Source organism: Crocodylus porosus, unplaced genomic scaffold (genome assembly GCF_001723895.1).
Source record: "Crocodylus porosus isolate Cpor-Errol unplaced genomic scaffold, CroPor_comp1, whole genome shotgun sequence".
Taxonomy (NCBI): Eukaryota; Metazoa; Chordata; order Crocodylia; family Crocodylidae; genus Crocodylus; species Crocodylus porosus.
The window spans coordinates 25,219,943-25,236,550 of NW_017728915.1; the positions used below are offsets into that span (position 1 = coordinate 25,219,943).

The 16,608-nt window shown below is 37.8% G+C and overlaps 1 protein-coding gene across 2 annotated transcripts in view; it reads right to left on the reverse strand.

Annotated features, from left to right (window-relative positions):
* The window catches only part of LOC109310599 (transcription initiation factor TFIID subunit 4-like), a 202,633-nt gene that overhangs the window by 102,331 nt on the left and 83,694 nt on the right, over nucleotides 1-16,608 (reverse strand). For both annotated transcript variants that reach the window (XR_002101266.1, XM_019535852.1), the window contains exons 11-12: nucleotides 13,352-13,482; nucleotides 11,314-11,439 (exon numbers count right to left, since the gene is read on the reverse strand). Coding sequence is in view for 1 of the 2 variants with exons in the window: in XM_019535852.1 (XP_019391397.1) it covers nucleotides 11,314-11,439; nucleotides 13,352-13,482 (257 nt within the window). In the remaining variant the exon portion in view is untranslated. The remainder of the gene's footprint in view (nucleotides 1-11,313; nucleotides 11,440-13,351; nucleotides 13,483-16,608) is intronic.

The following is a 16,608-nucleotide window of genomic DNA, read 5'->3' on the forward strand; positions in this document are numbered from 1 at the left end:
TCTATAAAATCATCTTTTATACAACATAAAAACATGTGTAAGGTTTAGGCCATTAATGCTTGCCTCTTAGTTTTATTAATTTTGTCATTTAATGAGCAGTACATGCCAAATGGCAATTTTTAATAGGCAAATGGCAACTTTTAAATCCATAAACAACAACCATATGCCCTATACATAAAATACAGCTAAGGATCCTGATCCTATACTTATTTACATAATATATGTAAAAGCTTATAACTATAATGACTGTAATGTTTATATATTTTCAAAATGAATTAGAAAAAAAAATCAAATTTATGGAATTCAATAATGACTCAAAATTACAGACAAATTACAAATGTAGTATTCTAGGTTTTCTCTATTTATAGTATGACTGGTTAAAATTAAGATAAAACAACATATCAAAGCTATAAGAAGTCACAATAAAAGTCATGATCACCATGTGAACAATTATTCTTGTCTTGGCACTTGAAAGGTATAATTATTTTCTCTTATTTTCTTTTGTACATTTCTTTGCATGTTAAGTTTCCAGTTAACCTCTAACAGGCTACAGGAATAACAATATTTATGCCATTCCCTTCCTCTCCTTAGTGTTTCTAAATCAGAGAAAGGTTCAAGGTTTCAGAAAGGAAACTCATTTGCAAACATATAAGTGATGATGGTTTTTTGGTTGGTGATTTTTGCTGAATATTTTATGTGTTCTCATTTAGAGTGTAGGAATTTGGAAGTCCAAAAAGAACAGCAAAGGTTGAGGAGAGACCTAATTTGGCAGACACAACCTAGAACAGATCTGACTCCCTCTTAACAGATACTTCAGCAGTTAAAGCGAAACTCACTCTGAATTTTCTTTACTGATATTATTTTTTTTTCAAATTACATTGCATGTAGATTAAAAGGCATCATGCCAAAAAACAGGACTAAATTGGATTAAATAAGACTTCACTGCACGTCTGAAAGTCATCAGGCATATTAGCTTAATCTTTCCATAAAACCTAATAGTGAGTTTACAGCTGCAAGTGTAAACAATTCCCATTCCTTTTTGTCTCTTTTTATTCCACTCAAGCCATCTTCTTAATACTACTTTTCATACCCTTTTTTACTCTGGTCTCCAAGTTTTATTTTAGGCCAACCTTTATACTTGGAACCCTGCTCTACACCCAGTGTGCTGTATCTCTATCCTTTTTGTCCTGCAAATATGCACTTCTTCCAAAACACCCTAATGCACATAAAACACCTTAAACAATAAATGAAAAAGATACTAAAAATAAAAATATTAAACCAGGGAAGTAACTTTTTTTTTTCACACTTGTTCATCACTATTCAATGATTTTGGTTTTTGATACAACCTACTAGCACAACCTCACGCATCTTTTTGGTCACATCTAAACAAGAAAAATAATTAATATATAATAAATATTCTAATTAGCACTTTTTACATGCTAGCGTAGACAGACATTAACATCTGTGGAAACTTGTTTTCCTAGTCACGGTTAACTACAATTGACTATTACCAACCCTTCTCTTTATAAGATACTAAACCTTGCCTCCAGTAGAGTATAACAACATGCTCATCTGTGATAAATATTTTCTAACATTTTAATATGTGGTAACATATTTTAGTCAGTTTAATGTCTGTAGATGAATTAAAATGCACAATATGATATAAGGTTTCAAATAAATAAGAAACTAAAGTGCTTCAAGTCCACAGTTTGTCAATTTCCCTAACTTACTGGGACCATTTTTCCTAGCTTAGATACGTACGTACTTAGAAAGACCCAAAAGGTGTCACGACTTGCACATGGGAGATCTGTATCTGTGGAGCTCCTTCTGCATTTAGAAAGTATTCAATTTTTTCTTTAAAAAAAGGGTTGTTTTTACTACATTAATTTTTGTTTTTAACTAAATACATCCCGCTCAGTGATTTTTTTTTCCAAATCAGAGCACGGATTATTATGTATATAAGTAGAATAATAGTCCCTTTTGTTGATGCAACGCTTATAGTTCATAAATTTAGTGGAATAATAATTTATCCATGTAATCTGTAAAATCAGTGCTGCACTTTATATGAATTTTGCATCATATTTAACAAGTTAGATATATGACAGGATTCAGAAACATTCTCAAGCTTTAAGCTCAGAGGAATTGTATTTTAAAAGCTCTCAAGGCTTTCCCCTTAGGTGCAGGTTTGCCTTGTATTTTCAGTCACATTTCCATCACAATTAAGGCACTGAGAGCTTTACATTTTCTTTTACACACACATATATATACACACACACACCCCCCTATACTAGGGGACTTTAATACTTCAATTTCTTTTTTTTTTCATTAAATAAAAGTTAAGAGTCACAACTGCAGGTGCTGCACTATTGAGAGCCACTGCTGTGCCAACAGTTTCAATTTTAAACCTATTTTCCCCATTGATGACATTAGAACTTTACCCACGGCTGTACCAGCTTACAACTTTCACTTTTAATTAAAGAAGTTAAATTGGCAACATGAAACACTTTGCTTTCACATTAGCTTTGTTAATAAAAAGTGAACGTTAAAAGCAGCATAGCTGAGGGTAAAACCCTATTCAAACAATAGCCACTATAAGGTGGAATGCAAGAGTGCAAGTGTGATGTTATTATTATTACTACTACAATTGGATAAAGTAACAAAAAATTAAAATCCAGACAATATCCCCCCCTTGCCAGGAGGGGGCTCATCAGTAATACACAAATAGTTTCAGTTCAGAGAGGTGTTCTTCTTATCAAGAGCAGCACTACATCAATTGTACTCCTAAACTGGAAAGAGTAAAAGGATTAAATGAGCAAACAGGTATAGACACTGGACCTTCCTCCCACTTTCACAGGTAGCCCTGGAAATTCATTGGCAGTATGGCGTAGGGAAATTTCTACGGACTTTAGCTGTGCTATATCTATTCAATAGAATGGCCTTTAATCTGTAGTGTAGTCAAATTTGGCACCATCCACACACACTAACATTAACTTCAAAAACTATTCAGGAATATAATAATAAATTTACTAATGTACTTTTGCCAAAAAAGCAGGAGACATTCTACATTCTTGCAATCACTGTATTTATTTTTAGTGCCCATGAATTTGGCAGGTTAGTCTACAACACACGCTAAAAATAAGTTAAATAAAAACCAAAAAGGATGTACTACTAATGAGGGCCCAGTATGATGATATACATCACTCAGTTAAAGCAATTATAATTTGATAGCATCAGCAATAATATGTAATTAACCAGTCTCAGCAACTGCTACATTTTTCTCTTATTTTTAAAACAAGAATAACCTCAATGGATTATTAAATATATTATGTAAGCTTCATGGAATGGGCTCTGGAAGGATGATTTTCATAGATTTTCATGGTTGGAAGGGACCTTACAGATCATCGAGTCCAACCCCCTGCCCTGGACAGGAAAGAGCACCGGGGTCAGATGACGCCAGCCAGGTGCTTGTCTAATCTCCCCTTAAAGACCTTGGGAGCCCATTCCAGGTTCTGGTCACCCTTACCATAATGAAGTTCTTCCTGATGTCTAATCTAAATCTGCTCCACTGTTTCTCGTTACCCTGAGGCATGCTCTGGTAAATAGAGTATTTCCTATTCCTTGCTGCCCCCACCCCTGATGAATTTATAGATGGCCACAAGATCATCCTTCTCTTGCAGAGGCTGAAGAGGTCCAGGTCTCTCAATCTCTCCTCGTAGGACCTTACCTGCAGGCCCTTAACAATAAGAGTGGCCCTCGTCTGGACCCTCTCAAGGTTATCCACAACCCTTTTGAACTGCGGCAACCAAAACTGCAGGCAGCACTCCAGCTTCAGCCTCACCAATGTCACACAGAGAAGAAGTATCACTTCTTTAGATCTGCTCGTGATGCACCTGGTAATGCATGACAGAGTGCGGTTGGCTTCACTTATCGTTTCATCACATTGACAACTCATGGCCATCTGGGAGTCTACTATGACTCTGAGATCCCTTTCTGCTGCTGTGCTGCTTAGAAAGTCATCATCTCGTCTGTGCATTGTTGATTCTTTCAACCTAGGTGCAGCACTTTGCACTTATCTTTGTTAAACTGCGTCCTATTCTTTTCTCCCCACATTTCCAACCTGTCCAAATTCATCTGAATCCGTTCCCTGCCCCTTAGTGTGTTTACTTTGCCCCATAATTTGGTGTCGTCTGCAAATTTGATGATTGATGTTATCTAGCAATGAAATATTTCAGAGGGAGACAATGGGATCAGAAAGGAAAACCCATGGACTGCTCAATAGCAGAAATGTAGTCCCGCTGATGCAATGGCTCCTTGGTCAAGAGGCTGACAAAAATTTAAATTTACTGACAGCAAACAGGATGATGAGACAGAGGAGTTGCGATCAGAGTCAAGGATTAGCAACTCTTTTAGGAAGGGCAAACTCAGGGCTGTAAGAGGACTGAAGTGTGCCTGTAAGCAGTTAGGTAAGCAGAGAGGAGAAGAGATTTTCCTGGGCAACAGCTAATTTGGGGGACTTATTCCAGGAAAGGAAAGGAAAAAATAAAAAGATTCATGATAAAATAATAATAAGTAGGCAAAGAGGGACTAAACAAAGGATTTTTCAGAAGAAGGTCAAAAGCTTCACCACCAGCTTTGATAAAAGTACAGTGGAGCTAAATAGACTGAGGATAGTGATCACTTGCAGAAGGCACGAGTTTAAAGTTGGAAGAAGGTTCTCTTGGCTCAAACAGGAAGGGGGTACACATAATCTAGGTTGAGGGTGTTGGGTTGTGAGCTGATAAAAGGAGACTAGCGTGCATGGGGGCAATAGCCTGATATTTTTGCAGTTTTAAAACATAATTTAATTTGCTCACAAGGCCAGAAATCTTGAAATATTTTTTACACCATTTTTTCTTTTGCCTTCTGTATCTCCCTTGTCTGTAATTCTACCTATTGCCCACTTCAAAACATTTCCTATTTCTGTCTCAAGTAGGATGACTGCCTACTTGTTAATCATGCCCCAACTTGATACTAAGGTCTGGCTCTTTTACAGTAGGTCCTCACTGCTTATTATCCAACTTCAAAATCCAATGCTAAATTGCCAAGCTGGTTTTCAAAGCTCTCCATGGGCTCAGCCCCCATTACCATTTTAACTTCCATGTTCCTTGTCCCGACTCTCTCAGCTGGAGGTGACTCTTTAATCCCTACTCTACTTTCCTCTATCATGATTTCAGGCCATGTCAACAGAGGGATGGTCAGTCGTTGGTGTAGTTTCATGAGTATAAACATATATTTTAGAAGCAATTTATACCAAGTTAACCAGTATTGATGTAAACTGTGCCCATACTAGAAATCTGCACTGGTGCAGCTACAAGTGGCAGAAATCCCATGGAAGCGTTAGGTACTAAGGCAGTTTTGTTCTTTAAAACCTTTCCTAATATCATCCTATCTTTATAAAGCATTCAGTTATACTACATTTTAAGCCTCGTGTACAAATTAAACCTAATGTTCTATTCCCATTAGAAAGCTGCTTATTAGGGGTGCGTGAAACAGGCCTATTTGATTCGGATTTGGCTCGAATCAGAGACAGTGATTCGATTCGTTGATTTGGATCACTGTTCCCAATTCAATTTGGCCAAATCTGAAGATTTGATGCGGATTTGGAGAATCAACTATTCAGACACAGACTTAGCTTTAAATGTTTCATCTACATACCTTGAGGTACCAGGCATGGCTCGTGAATGCTGCAATGCTGTACCAGCAAATGGAGTGGTACACAGAAGCACAGGGGGGCCCTGTGCGTGCTTGGTGGCAAACCAGGAAGCAGATTGGAAGTACTTCTAGTCCCCTTCCGGGTCTGCCAGGGAGCAGGCAGGGAAGTCTCCCCTATGCACTCCCGGCTCAGCCATCAGTCACGGGGGGACCCCAGGTGCCCCCCCCCCCGACCTAGGAAGCACCAGTCGCTGAGCAGGGAGGGTCTGGGGGGCTCCCCAGAATGCTCTCCAGCAGACCCAGAGCTGGACCTGAACTGCTTCTGATCCACTTCTGGGTCTGCTGCCAGGTGCGCTGTGGAGCCCTCCGCACTTCTGTGGGACACTCCATGTGCTCCAACATTGCAAAGTTCACATGCTGCCTGCTACCTAGAGGTATGTAGAAAAAAAATTTAAAGCTATGTCTATGTCTGAATCACCAAATCTTTCCAAATCAATTTGGAGGGTTTCTATTCAATTCAGTGAAATTAAAGGGTCCCCTGATTTGATTTGGAGATTTGGCCACCAAATTGGGCCTAATCTCCACCAAAATGAATTAGGGACCAAAGCTTCGCACAGTCCTACTGCTTATACCAAGAAAACCCCAAACTATTTTGCATATGTGGGATCTAAGCATATATGAAGAATTCCAAGAATCCAAGCTTTTATTTTAAAAGTCTAACATTTCTCTCCCTTAATGAAACGATGGTGATGGTAACATTCTATATATATTGTGTTAACATTATTAATAGTTCATTAACTATTATTAGAGTTATTGAAATATTAAAGCTAATGTTTATGCGAGGAACAACTGTTCTGAATTAATATTTCACAATAGGTACTACATTTTTCAGAAATCTAGATGCACGCTGGCAGTTTTGATGGCATAAAACCTTTCACCTATAATCATCTAAAAGCAGCAAAACCTTCAACGCTTGACCTGTCCTTCAATGGTGTGTGTCTGTGTGAATTTAGTACTCACAAAAGGTACCTTACATATATAGAGTCCTATATACAGAAACACTCCATTTAGCCACCTTGCAATGCCATGTAGGCAGCAGCAGTGTAACTTTCTTGTATGTGCCTTTGCCCTTATCTACACCACAAAGTCCTGGTGCAAGAACCGTCAGCTAGGACTGTGAAATGCTCACATTCCATGGCCAGCAATGCTCTGTTGGCAAATTCCTGCCAGGGGTACCACTTTGCTACCATGCCTTCCACTGTTCAGAGAACCAGCATAGCTGAGAGACAGAAAATTTCCTTCCAGTAAAGTTGTACCTTCACAGGTTAACTAAGCTGCCTCAGTGTGGCTACTGTTTTTAAAGCACCAGCAGCCCCTGTAATAGAAACATAGCCTCCTGAAGGAACAGTATCCTAGGATGGTGGGTAGTACAGTCTTTGGAGTCAATTCAATAATAAGCTTCACTGCTGATAAGTCATGATAATGAACAGGCCACTAACTGCCATTACTTACAGATTTTGGTCATTCGTTATCTAGCCAGCTGGGCTGAATTTTTAACAACAGCACCTGTTTAATACATCTAATTGACAGCTCAGTTCACATAAACACATCAGGGCCTATACCATTATTGGAAAGTACAACCTCCTTGGATAAGCTGGTGCATTCAAACAATCAGAGAAGCTGGAGATAGGAAAGCCTCAGAAAGCCACCAATGTATCAATACATTGCTATGGAATTTTTCTCAAGATTTTGTTTAGTTCATTACTGATGTTAACTGCACCACTAACTTCACTAACACTCTGAGGAACCTCAAACTGTTTATATAAAAGAGGGACACTAAAATACCCAAAGAAAAGGAAACAAAAATGTGTATGAGAAAACGCAACAAAATAAAGTTTAGGTAAAGAAAGGTAAGGGAAGAAAAATAAAGATGACTGCTTAAATTCTTCCTTGTAACTAATACAAATTACACAGTAAGAGAACCTTAAAGTGGATCCATTCTTTGAATAAAAGAAATAAAGCATAATCCTATGTGAGAGACAGAGGGAAAAAACCTGCCATGAAAGGAATTGTTTGAGACTGTGCAGAAAGTTTGTTCTCTAAGAAAGTCTTTAATTTTGATGTTAAACCCACCGTTCGATTTTATAGTTTCCTCACACGTAACAAGGCACATTTAATAACTTATGACAATATGCATACAAAACCTGAGAAGACACAAGATAGGCAAAGCTCACTTAGTTAAACTGTGCACCTATTTAGGTAGAACAAATAGACTGGTTGAGGATGATCTAACACTACCTGCTGGAGGCTGAATGCTACAGCTTACTAAACGGTTCCATAGTAATGGAACAAATTCAAAGTCAGTATATATTTTGAAAACTGATATAGAAAATAAAAAATGCCTCCTGGCTTGCATCAAAAGAATAATTAAGTGAAAATTATTTCATAATATTGGCCAGTTATTTTTATAAGGACCTGTTATTGTTTATATTAGTAGAGAAAATGAAACACAGCTTGAAAATATGAAAACTTAAGAAAAAATGAGAATAAAACTAAATATACCATTTCTATTAGCTCTTCCTGTCAGGACAGGTTTTAGATTAAGAACATTTTTTGTTGGTATTTTTAGAATGTAAAGATAAGCTCAGAGGACTCCTGGCTGTATTATTTTATGGCCTTCTGGCAGACTCTTAATTTCCAACTAAACCAGAAGGAGCATATCAAGACAAATTAGAGAAGATAAAGTGCAACAACTGGATCAACTACATATCCTACTTGGAATGATTAATATGAATATTAGTTTTTAAAATGAACAATAGCCAAGAACATCAGAAAAAAACTTTCCTAAATAGAACTAGGCCTTATCAACAAGGAGAAGGCAATCCAAATTAAGAGAAACAAATATATAATGCCTGCTACAACCAATCCAAGAGAAATACTTAACTGGCAAAAAAGCATTTGACTGAGTTGATTCCACATTGAGATCATTAAAAAATTAAGTTACAGAACTAGTTTATGAAATATATAGAAGTATGTTATAAAGACCCTTCCTCATTTGTGAAAGTGAAGGCAACAAAATTAGGAAAATTAACATCTAAAATACAACGCTAAGTTGTCCCATATTGCCTCTCTTGTCCATACTGCAACTAATTACTTAAAAATATTAAGTATTAAAGTTATAGGCAAAATTAGCATTAGAAAAATAAAGACTATTTGTAGATTATTTCTGAACACCAGTTTTAAATAGAATCTGAAAGATTAATTAGGTCATCTAATCTATCCCTGTATCCTTTCCACTACAGGACTGCTCCTTTGAGACCACTTTGTTGTACTGAGTATACCAACATTTACAATTCTTATACTTAATAAAATAGAAGACTACAAGAATACAGGCAATTGTTTTCAAAGTAAACCAGAAAATCTATACTTATAGATCTGTGAATACCTGAAGATTGTGTTCATTATACAAAAATTACAACACAATCAGTTAATGCAGATATTTAGAAGTTTCTGGAACATTAATTCTAGATATTATCTAAACCAAAATTTCTTGGGAATTGAGAATTAAAATAGAAAATCCCTCACTGATACACTACACTATGTTGAATGCTGCACACAGAGAACAGAGTCTAGCACCCACTGGGTACATCTACACATGCAATTAATGCGCATTACACTGCACCCGAATGCCCATCTACACGTGTGCTCAGGTCAGGAGCAAATTGAGCCTGACAGGAACAGCCTAGTCCAGGGCTGCTCCTGCCCTGTTCTTCCCCACTGCAGCAGCCAGGGGGAGCTCCAGCTGCAGCTGCCTCTGTGTCAGCACCAGGCCAGCAGGGGGAAAGGGAGCACCCCTAGATTGGCAGGGGAAAAGGGGGTCAGGCTTGGGCTGGCAGAGGACAGGGGTCAGGCTTGGGCTGGCAGGGGACAAGGGGTTTAGCCTCAGGCAGGCAGGGGTATGGGGAGTGGTCAGCTTCAGGCTGGCACAGGGAGTCAGGCCTGGGCTACAGGGCAGGAGCTGTCCCCAGCTCCAGGGGCCGCTCTGAGTGGCATGGAGCTTGGGGCTAGCCTCAAGCTCCGGAGAGCTGTGAAGGAGCTGCCCCCAGTGCCAGGGACAGCACTTGTCCCACCCCTAAGCTGAGCAGCAGTTGTAGCCCCCTGCTGCCTGGGCTGTCGAGGAGCAATTTGCTCCCGGATTAGCATCTTCACATGCATTCACTCACAAAGCGTCGTTGGCTAGTACCTGTATCTGGCAAACAGAGCTTTACATTAATCTATTGTGTTATAATTACCATGTATGTGTAGACGATGATGCTTTACTGCACATTAGATAAGTCTAATGTAGAGTAAAACATATGTGTAGATGCACCCACTGACAATCAAAAGGAACTGGACAATTAATCTTACACTCCTTTGCAAATCCCAGCAATAGTACTCTATATCTCAGGACCTTATACAGAAAAAGCTTAATTTTGAGAAATGTTGAACCACCCAAAATTCCACTGGTGTCCATGGAATTATGTGTGCTTGGCAATGTTCATGATCAAGTCAGGAGTGATTTTATGTATTACAATAACCATAATAAATACATCTCAGTGCATTAAGGGCATCATATCACATGGATTGTTTCTTCTATAATTTTAAACTAGATAAATAACTGGCTTGTGTGAATAATATAACGTGCTTTCAACTATTAGTTCACAGAACATTTTAAGAATTATAAATAAAGTAAAAACTGTATTAACTGGCATTCTACTAGCTGGAATACTCTATTAAGTGGAATTTCCAGCCAGCTGGCCATATGCAAGGGGGGTGAGGAGAGGGAAGCTTGTATGCAGCCACCCACCACCCTGTGGTGTTGGTACTCTGCATGCGGCCACTCCCTTCCCCCGTCCCCTCCCTGCCCCCACTCCACAAGGGTTTTCAAAACGTTGAAAACCCCTGCCTCAGATAACCAGAATTTTTAGATACTTGGCACCCCCCATTCCCCACTTGTGCCAGTTAACACAGCTTTTACTGTAGAAAGTTTTAAGTACTGTTTAAATAGAAACATAACTATATAATTTTAGTAGTAATATTAAAGCTAGTCTTGAGTTTAAATATGGAATACACTATTAACCCTTAATATGACATATTTACCAGTAACAAGAGGTCACAAGGGTTCTTTAAAAGCCAAACTGTATATCAGGGTATGTGAAAAGCGACTGATCGGCAAGGTAGGGAATGATTACAGTAGGTCAGAATATAGGGAGATGTCAGCAACAAAAAGTGTGGTCAGAGCAGCTGAGCCTGTTTACATACTGTGACTCTGACCTTCCACTGCATATCGTGCAGCCCTGCTGTAAGCTGAAGCTTAGCTTCTCTCTCTGGGGTATATTCAGCCTAGGGTACAGTTGGAAGCACTGTTGGTCACCGTAACTGTGAATCTTCTCTCCCCTATTTACCTTTGCTTCTTGGATACACCAATTCACACTGTACCATCTCACCTATATAGTCTTTCTTTTTTTGGTGAATTTGGTGCAATGTATATACATATATCTTTCGTGATGCAACATTTAGAAATAAATACTGTTATTTATGTAAACATCTGTTATTAAAATCAACTGTGTAGATCAGAGGTACCTTGGCAGCTTTTAACAAGATTTCCCTCTCTTGTTCATCTTTTCTTTGCTTTTCTAAACGCTCCAACTGTTCAAAAAACTTTAACTGTGATCGGACATCTGTAGCCTGCTCATACCATTCATCATCCTGGAAAAAACAAACATATTTTATTTTAAAAAACATGAAATCTTAATAAAATAAATCTTCACTGGGTTTTAGATCCTTTTCCTTAAAACCTTTCCAATCTTCTAATAAAGTAAGAATATATTTTTGATTCATATGGCATACAAATTATTATAAGAAGACAACAGCCTAAGGTTAATATTGTAGCAACACAGGTAATTGATAAAATTACCCGATTAACAAAACAGATTTTTAAATACAAGATACATGGATTGATTAATCAATGTCAACTACACTGAAATAAAAAAATGAAATTACTAATAAAACTGGAATTACTGATCAAAAGACCGGGATATTTAATTTTATGATTAAATGATAAACAGTTAAACCTTACTCTATATTTCAGTTCCTGTACTTGTATTTAACTAAAATGCAGCATGAGAAACGTTACCAGTTTACAAAGACATTTACCGTTTAGCTATAGCAGATCCAAGTTTTAAAAAAATAAAATAACCTCACTATATAAAGAGTATTTGCACACTACCAGTATTCAACAAAAAAATAAGACTCAAGTCAATAGCTAAACTGGTGCAAAATGTTGGATTTTTTTTTATGTGAGTTACAAGAATGAGAGTATTATCCATATTATTTGCAACTCAGTTTATCTGCTTGATATTTTCCTTCCTGAAGAAAAAAATTAAATCAAAAAAGGCTGCTAGCAAGTAAACAAAACAAAGTAAAATAATTTCATAGATTTCATAGACATTAGGGCTGGAAGGGACCTCAGGAGATCATCGAGTCCAGCCCCCTGCCCAAAGGGCAGGAAGTCAGCTGGGGTCATAGGATCCCAGCAAGATAAGCATCCAATTTACTCTTGAAGGTGTTCAATGTAGGTGCTTGAACCACCTCTGCTGGCAGACTGTTCCAGACCTTGGGGGCTCGGACAGTAAAGAAATTCTTCCTTATGTCCAGCCTGAAACGGTCTTGCAGGAGTTTGTGACAAAGATAAGGTAGCACTAGGCAGAGTAACCAGTTCCTTGAGGAAATTATTAACTGGGGAGAAAGTCATCCACCTAGGATAGGCAAGGTTTATTTTTCCCATGCCAGAACATGGAATAAAATGGAACAAAACCATCAAAGCCACTGACCTAAGAAGGCTGAACAAGGGGGTTAAGCAGGAAATGAGCTGAAGATGAGTGTCAGAGAAAAAAAGAAACTTTAAACTTTTAAACCTTTATTATACAAATATTAAAAACAAACGCTTGATGTGCAAAGGTATGTGGCCCTCCCAGGGGCCAAGCATGAAACGCTGGTTAGCAACAAAAAAGAACACCATGTCACCAGAGATTGAAATCTCTTTCCCCATTCCCCCCATCCCCCATGGGGTTGCACATATAGGACCAGCTATACGTCTTCCACCTTGCAGAGGGACCTCCCTCCATGACCCAGCACAACACAAACTGGTCCACATTTTGTTGCAAGGTGAAGTGTCCAAATTCAAATGTGACATGCACTGGACCAGAAAGTGGAAGAGATGGGGGACATCATTGGAGCTGACCCGTGCAAACTGATTTCTGCAGATTTTCAGTCACCTTCCTGGCCTGGCCCAGCAGGAAGCTGGCCAGGGAGATTACATTCCCCTTGACCATTCATTACAGGATAGAGGGGAATTCTCAGAGAAGTGCAAACCCAGCATGCCAAGGCAACAGTTTATGGGTGACTTATCAGGAAAAGTAGATAGGCTAAGCTAGTAATGCCAACCACCTACCAGGTGCCATTAGTTAAGCATAGCAAGAGTCTGATCAAACCACTTTGGCATGAAGAGTGCAGGCATTCCTCCTACAGATAGCATAGAAAGGGAAGGATGAATTTATTTCTGAAATCTCAACACACGCCATTCATACCCTTAAACAACATTCAATATCTACACACTTACTTTGTGAGACTCCATTCGGTGCTGGGTTATCATTGTTACTTTTTCTATCACAGTTCTCAATCTGTTTTGTGTTGCATGGGAAATAAAGGTAACCACCTCAGCTGGCACATCTGTAATTCCTAATTTTTTAGCTAAAGGAAGAAACAAAAATAAAATAAAATTAGCTTCCCCCACAAGAGAAAAGTCCTATGATTTCTCAGGGTAATAGCACCACGATTGTTTCAAATACAAAACTTTAAATATTTTTAAAATGCCTTTTCCTTTCAGAAAGGGCCCTGCAGGATCCTTATTTAGAGTACAAAAGTGAATATAATGCATGTAAAGTATGGTTAAAAAAAATAGCAGCCCTCACAGATTTGGATGAAATTTCAAAATATGCCAGAAAACACTAATAAGGAACATATTCAGAAAAAATAATACTGAAATAAGCAAAGAAATATCTTTCTGTTATGTTGATAATTCATCAATTTATTAGGTGACCTTTACATCTGGCTTATAAAATATGCTAAATTTTATTAAGAAACAAATCTTTTTTCAGGTATCTGTAAAGTCTGAAGGAAAAATCTATAATTTTTGCCTTCACTCTTTCAAGATAAAAGTTCTGGATAATGGGCAGTTGATAATTTTATGTTTATTGTATAAAATTTAATACAATATTACAAAAGAAAATATGAAGCTTAATATTGAAGAGAGCTTCCAACATCTTATATCACACTTATACTAACCTACTTTATATTGTTCTACCAGTATAAAGGCAGCTTAAAGAGGGAGGAACTTATACTTGCATTTATTTTAAGTCCTATATATGTCATTAAAGCTGTATAAGAATTAGGGTCTATGGGTAAAATTTTCCAAAGTGCCTAACGCTGTGTCTGCATACACTTGGTAAACATAGTGTGCAGACGGCTTCCTTAACCGGAAGCAGTATAGCCACATTTTACCATGGCCAGACTATCTAGGACCATCTCTTGGCCATACTAATTAACTTGGTAAAAGCAGCACGTGACCTAGACAACTTAGAAGCCTTGGGCATTAACATCCTACAGTGTTTACATGCTTTTGAAACATTCACACATGATTTCTGCCAGTAAATATCAAAGTTATGCTAATGTTTCTGTTATTCACCTGTTTTATACTGTCAATAACAGGCCACCACACTAACAGATGACAAGACCAATCTGGCCAGATGGCCCCAAACAAATTTTCCTTGTGGTTCCTGAAACACTACCATTGGCGACGGTACGTGCATTCCCCTACAGCAGGGATTGCAATTTATGGCCCAAAGGCCAGATCCAGCCCATGGAATCATTACTGGATACTGCCCATGGATGTGGGGCTTTAGTTGCAGTTGCCCTTGTGGGGGGCAAGTGCTGGCTGTGGACACTCTCCCCATGACACTGTGAGGCTGCGTGGTGGCGGCAGCGAGATCCTAGTACACACCGGCCTCTGACCCAGGGTGGGTCATTCCAGCCTGTAGCTTGAAAATGTTGCCTATCCCTACCCTACGAGACTGGGCAACTTCTGATAGATCATGTTTTCTATATTAAAGGAAAGAACCATGATATTTTAGACATAAAAGGCAAAAAAGCTCTGCTAAAACACTGCGAGTGATAACAAGTTACAAGTCAAAATTAACGATGCCAAGTGTTTATTAAAAACCTGCCTGAATGCAGGTTCCAAACTTTTATTTCACGCTTGCAAATGTACTTGCCTTTCTGTCCATTTATAGTACAGTAGTGCTATTTAATTCTAGTTTGTAAAAGTGACCCATGTTGGTAAATCAAACAGTCCTTGAAGGTTACTTATCCAACTCTGTTGATTCATTCATGGTCTGCTGAAAACATGTGCAATTGATTTTTTTTAAACCTTGTTTATTATGTAAATGGTTGTTGTAAAGGTGAATTGAAGGATTGGAGAACTTTTAAAGGCTAGACAGTATTTTTGAGGTTCCCAGTAGTTTATTCGAGTAGATTCCTATATCATATACCTACTATGGGCCAAGTTGTTGTCACATTTACACTGAATACAAAAGGCGTAACTCCTCAGTTTTCAGCAGAGCTAATCCAAATTAGCCTCAGTGAGATCAGAATATGGCAAATAGCATTATTATTATGCACTTTAACTGAATACTCACAAAGCAAGCTATATGTAATAAAAATTTCTTAGAAACAATGGATTTATCAAAGACAAGGAAATTAAGTTTCATTAATTACCGCTGGATAAATTTCAAAGAATAAGACAAGGCAGTACTCTCTCAAAACTAAAAGAAATGGCTTTTGAAATTATTTTATTTTGTTATCTATCTTCTGCCATGTTCAGAATGAAAAATAGGTTTCAGGATCAAATTACTAAAAATCTATTTCCAACAGATAGAACTGGTAAAGATCTGTTTGGTTCTAGTCAATCAATGACACCTTCATGTTTTGTCTAAGTCTTGCCCCTGCCCTAGCAGGTTATAGAAAGAATGGTCAATATTGGGTAATAATTCTTACCTTTATCAATGAAGACAGAGTTGTTACTGAATCAAAAAAATATTCCTAAGTTCCATATCTTCTTCACTGTGCAAAATGGTGATGCTATTGTTTAAATGCTATTAATCATGTATTATAAAGAACTGTTGTCTTGAGAAAGCAACAGTAAGATAAATTACACATTAAAATACCTGCATTTGCTGATACATGGAAAAATTAAATTTTCCTTTACCAATAAAGCAGCAATATTGATGACATTTAACAATTCCTCATTTATCACAATAATTAAGAAGTGCTGACAATGCATTTCTAGTTATACATTACAAGCTTCAGCCGCACCTGGTAAACACTTAGGTACATGAGTAGTCCCAAAGGGACTTACATGAATATGTGTTTGCAGGACTGGAACTTTATATTCTATTCCCCTCACTGGGACTTCCTTTGTAAGATCAGGAAAAAATTCCCATGGAAATCAATGAGCATTTTATGTGATGACTACAGGATATGACCCTCTATTAATGGTCAGAACATTCTAATGATAACGGGTTTATACTGTACTAGTGTTTTTATAATGATTAAACTCAACACACTTCTGAAAAAAAAAAGTGTTTGTGAGTAAAATATTACAGGGAAAGTGTTTTAGAAAGTTCACGCCCTTAAAGCGTTTCCTGAATTGTTAATTAGAAATACAATTTTCATTTGAAAGGAAGGAGACAGGCAAATAAAACCTTGGGAGATTTAAAAACAAATATTATTTTCAAAGTGTTCCTATTTTTCCAGCCAAAC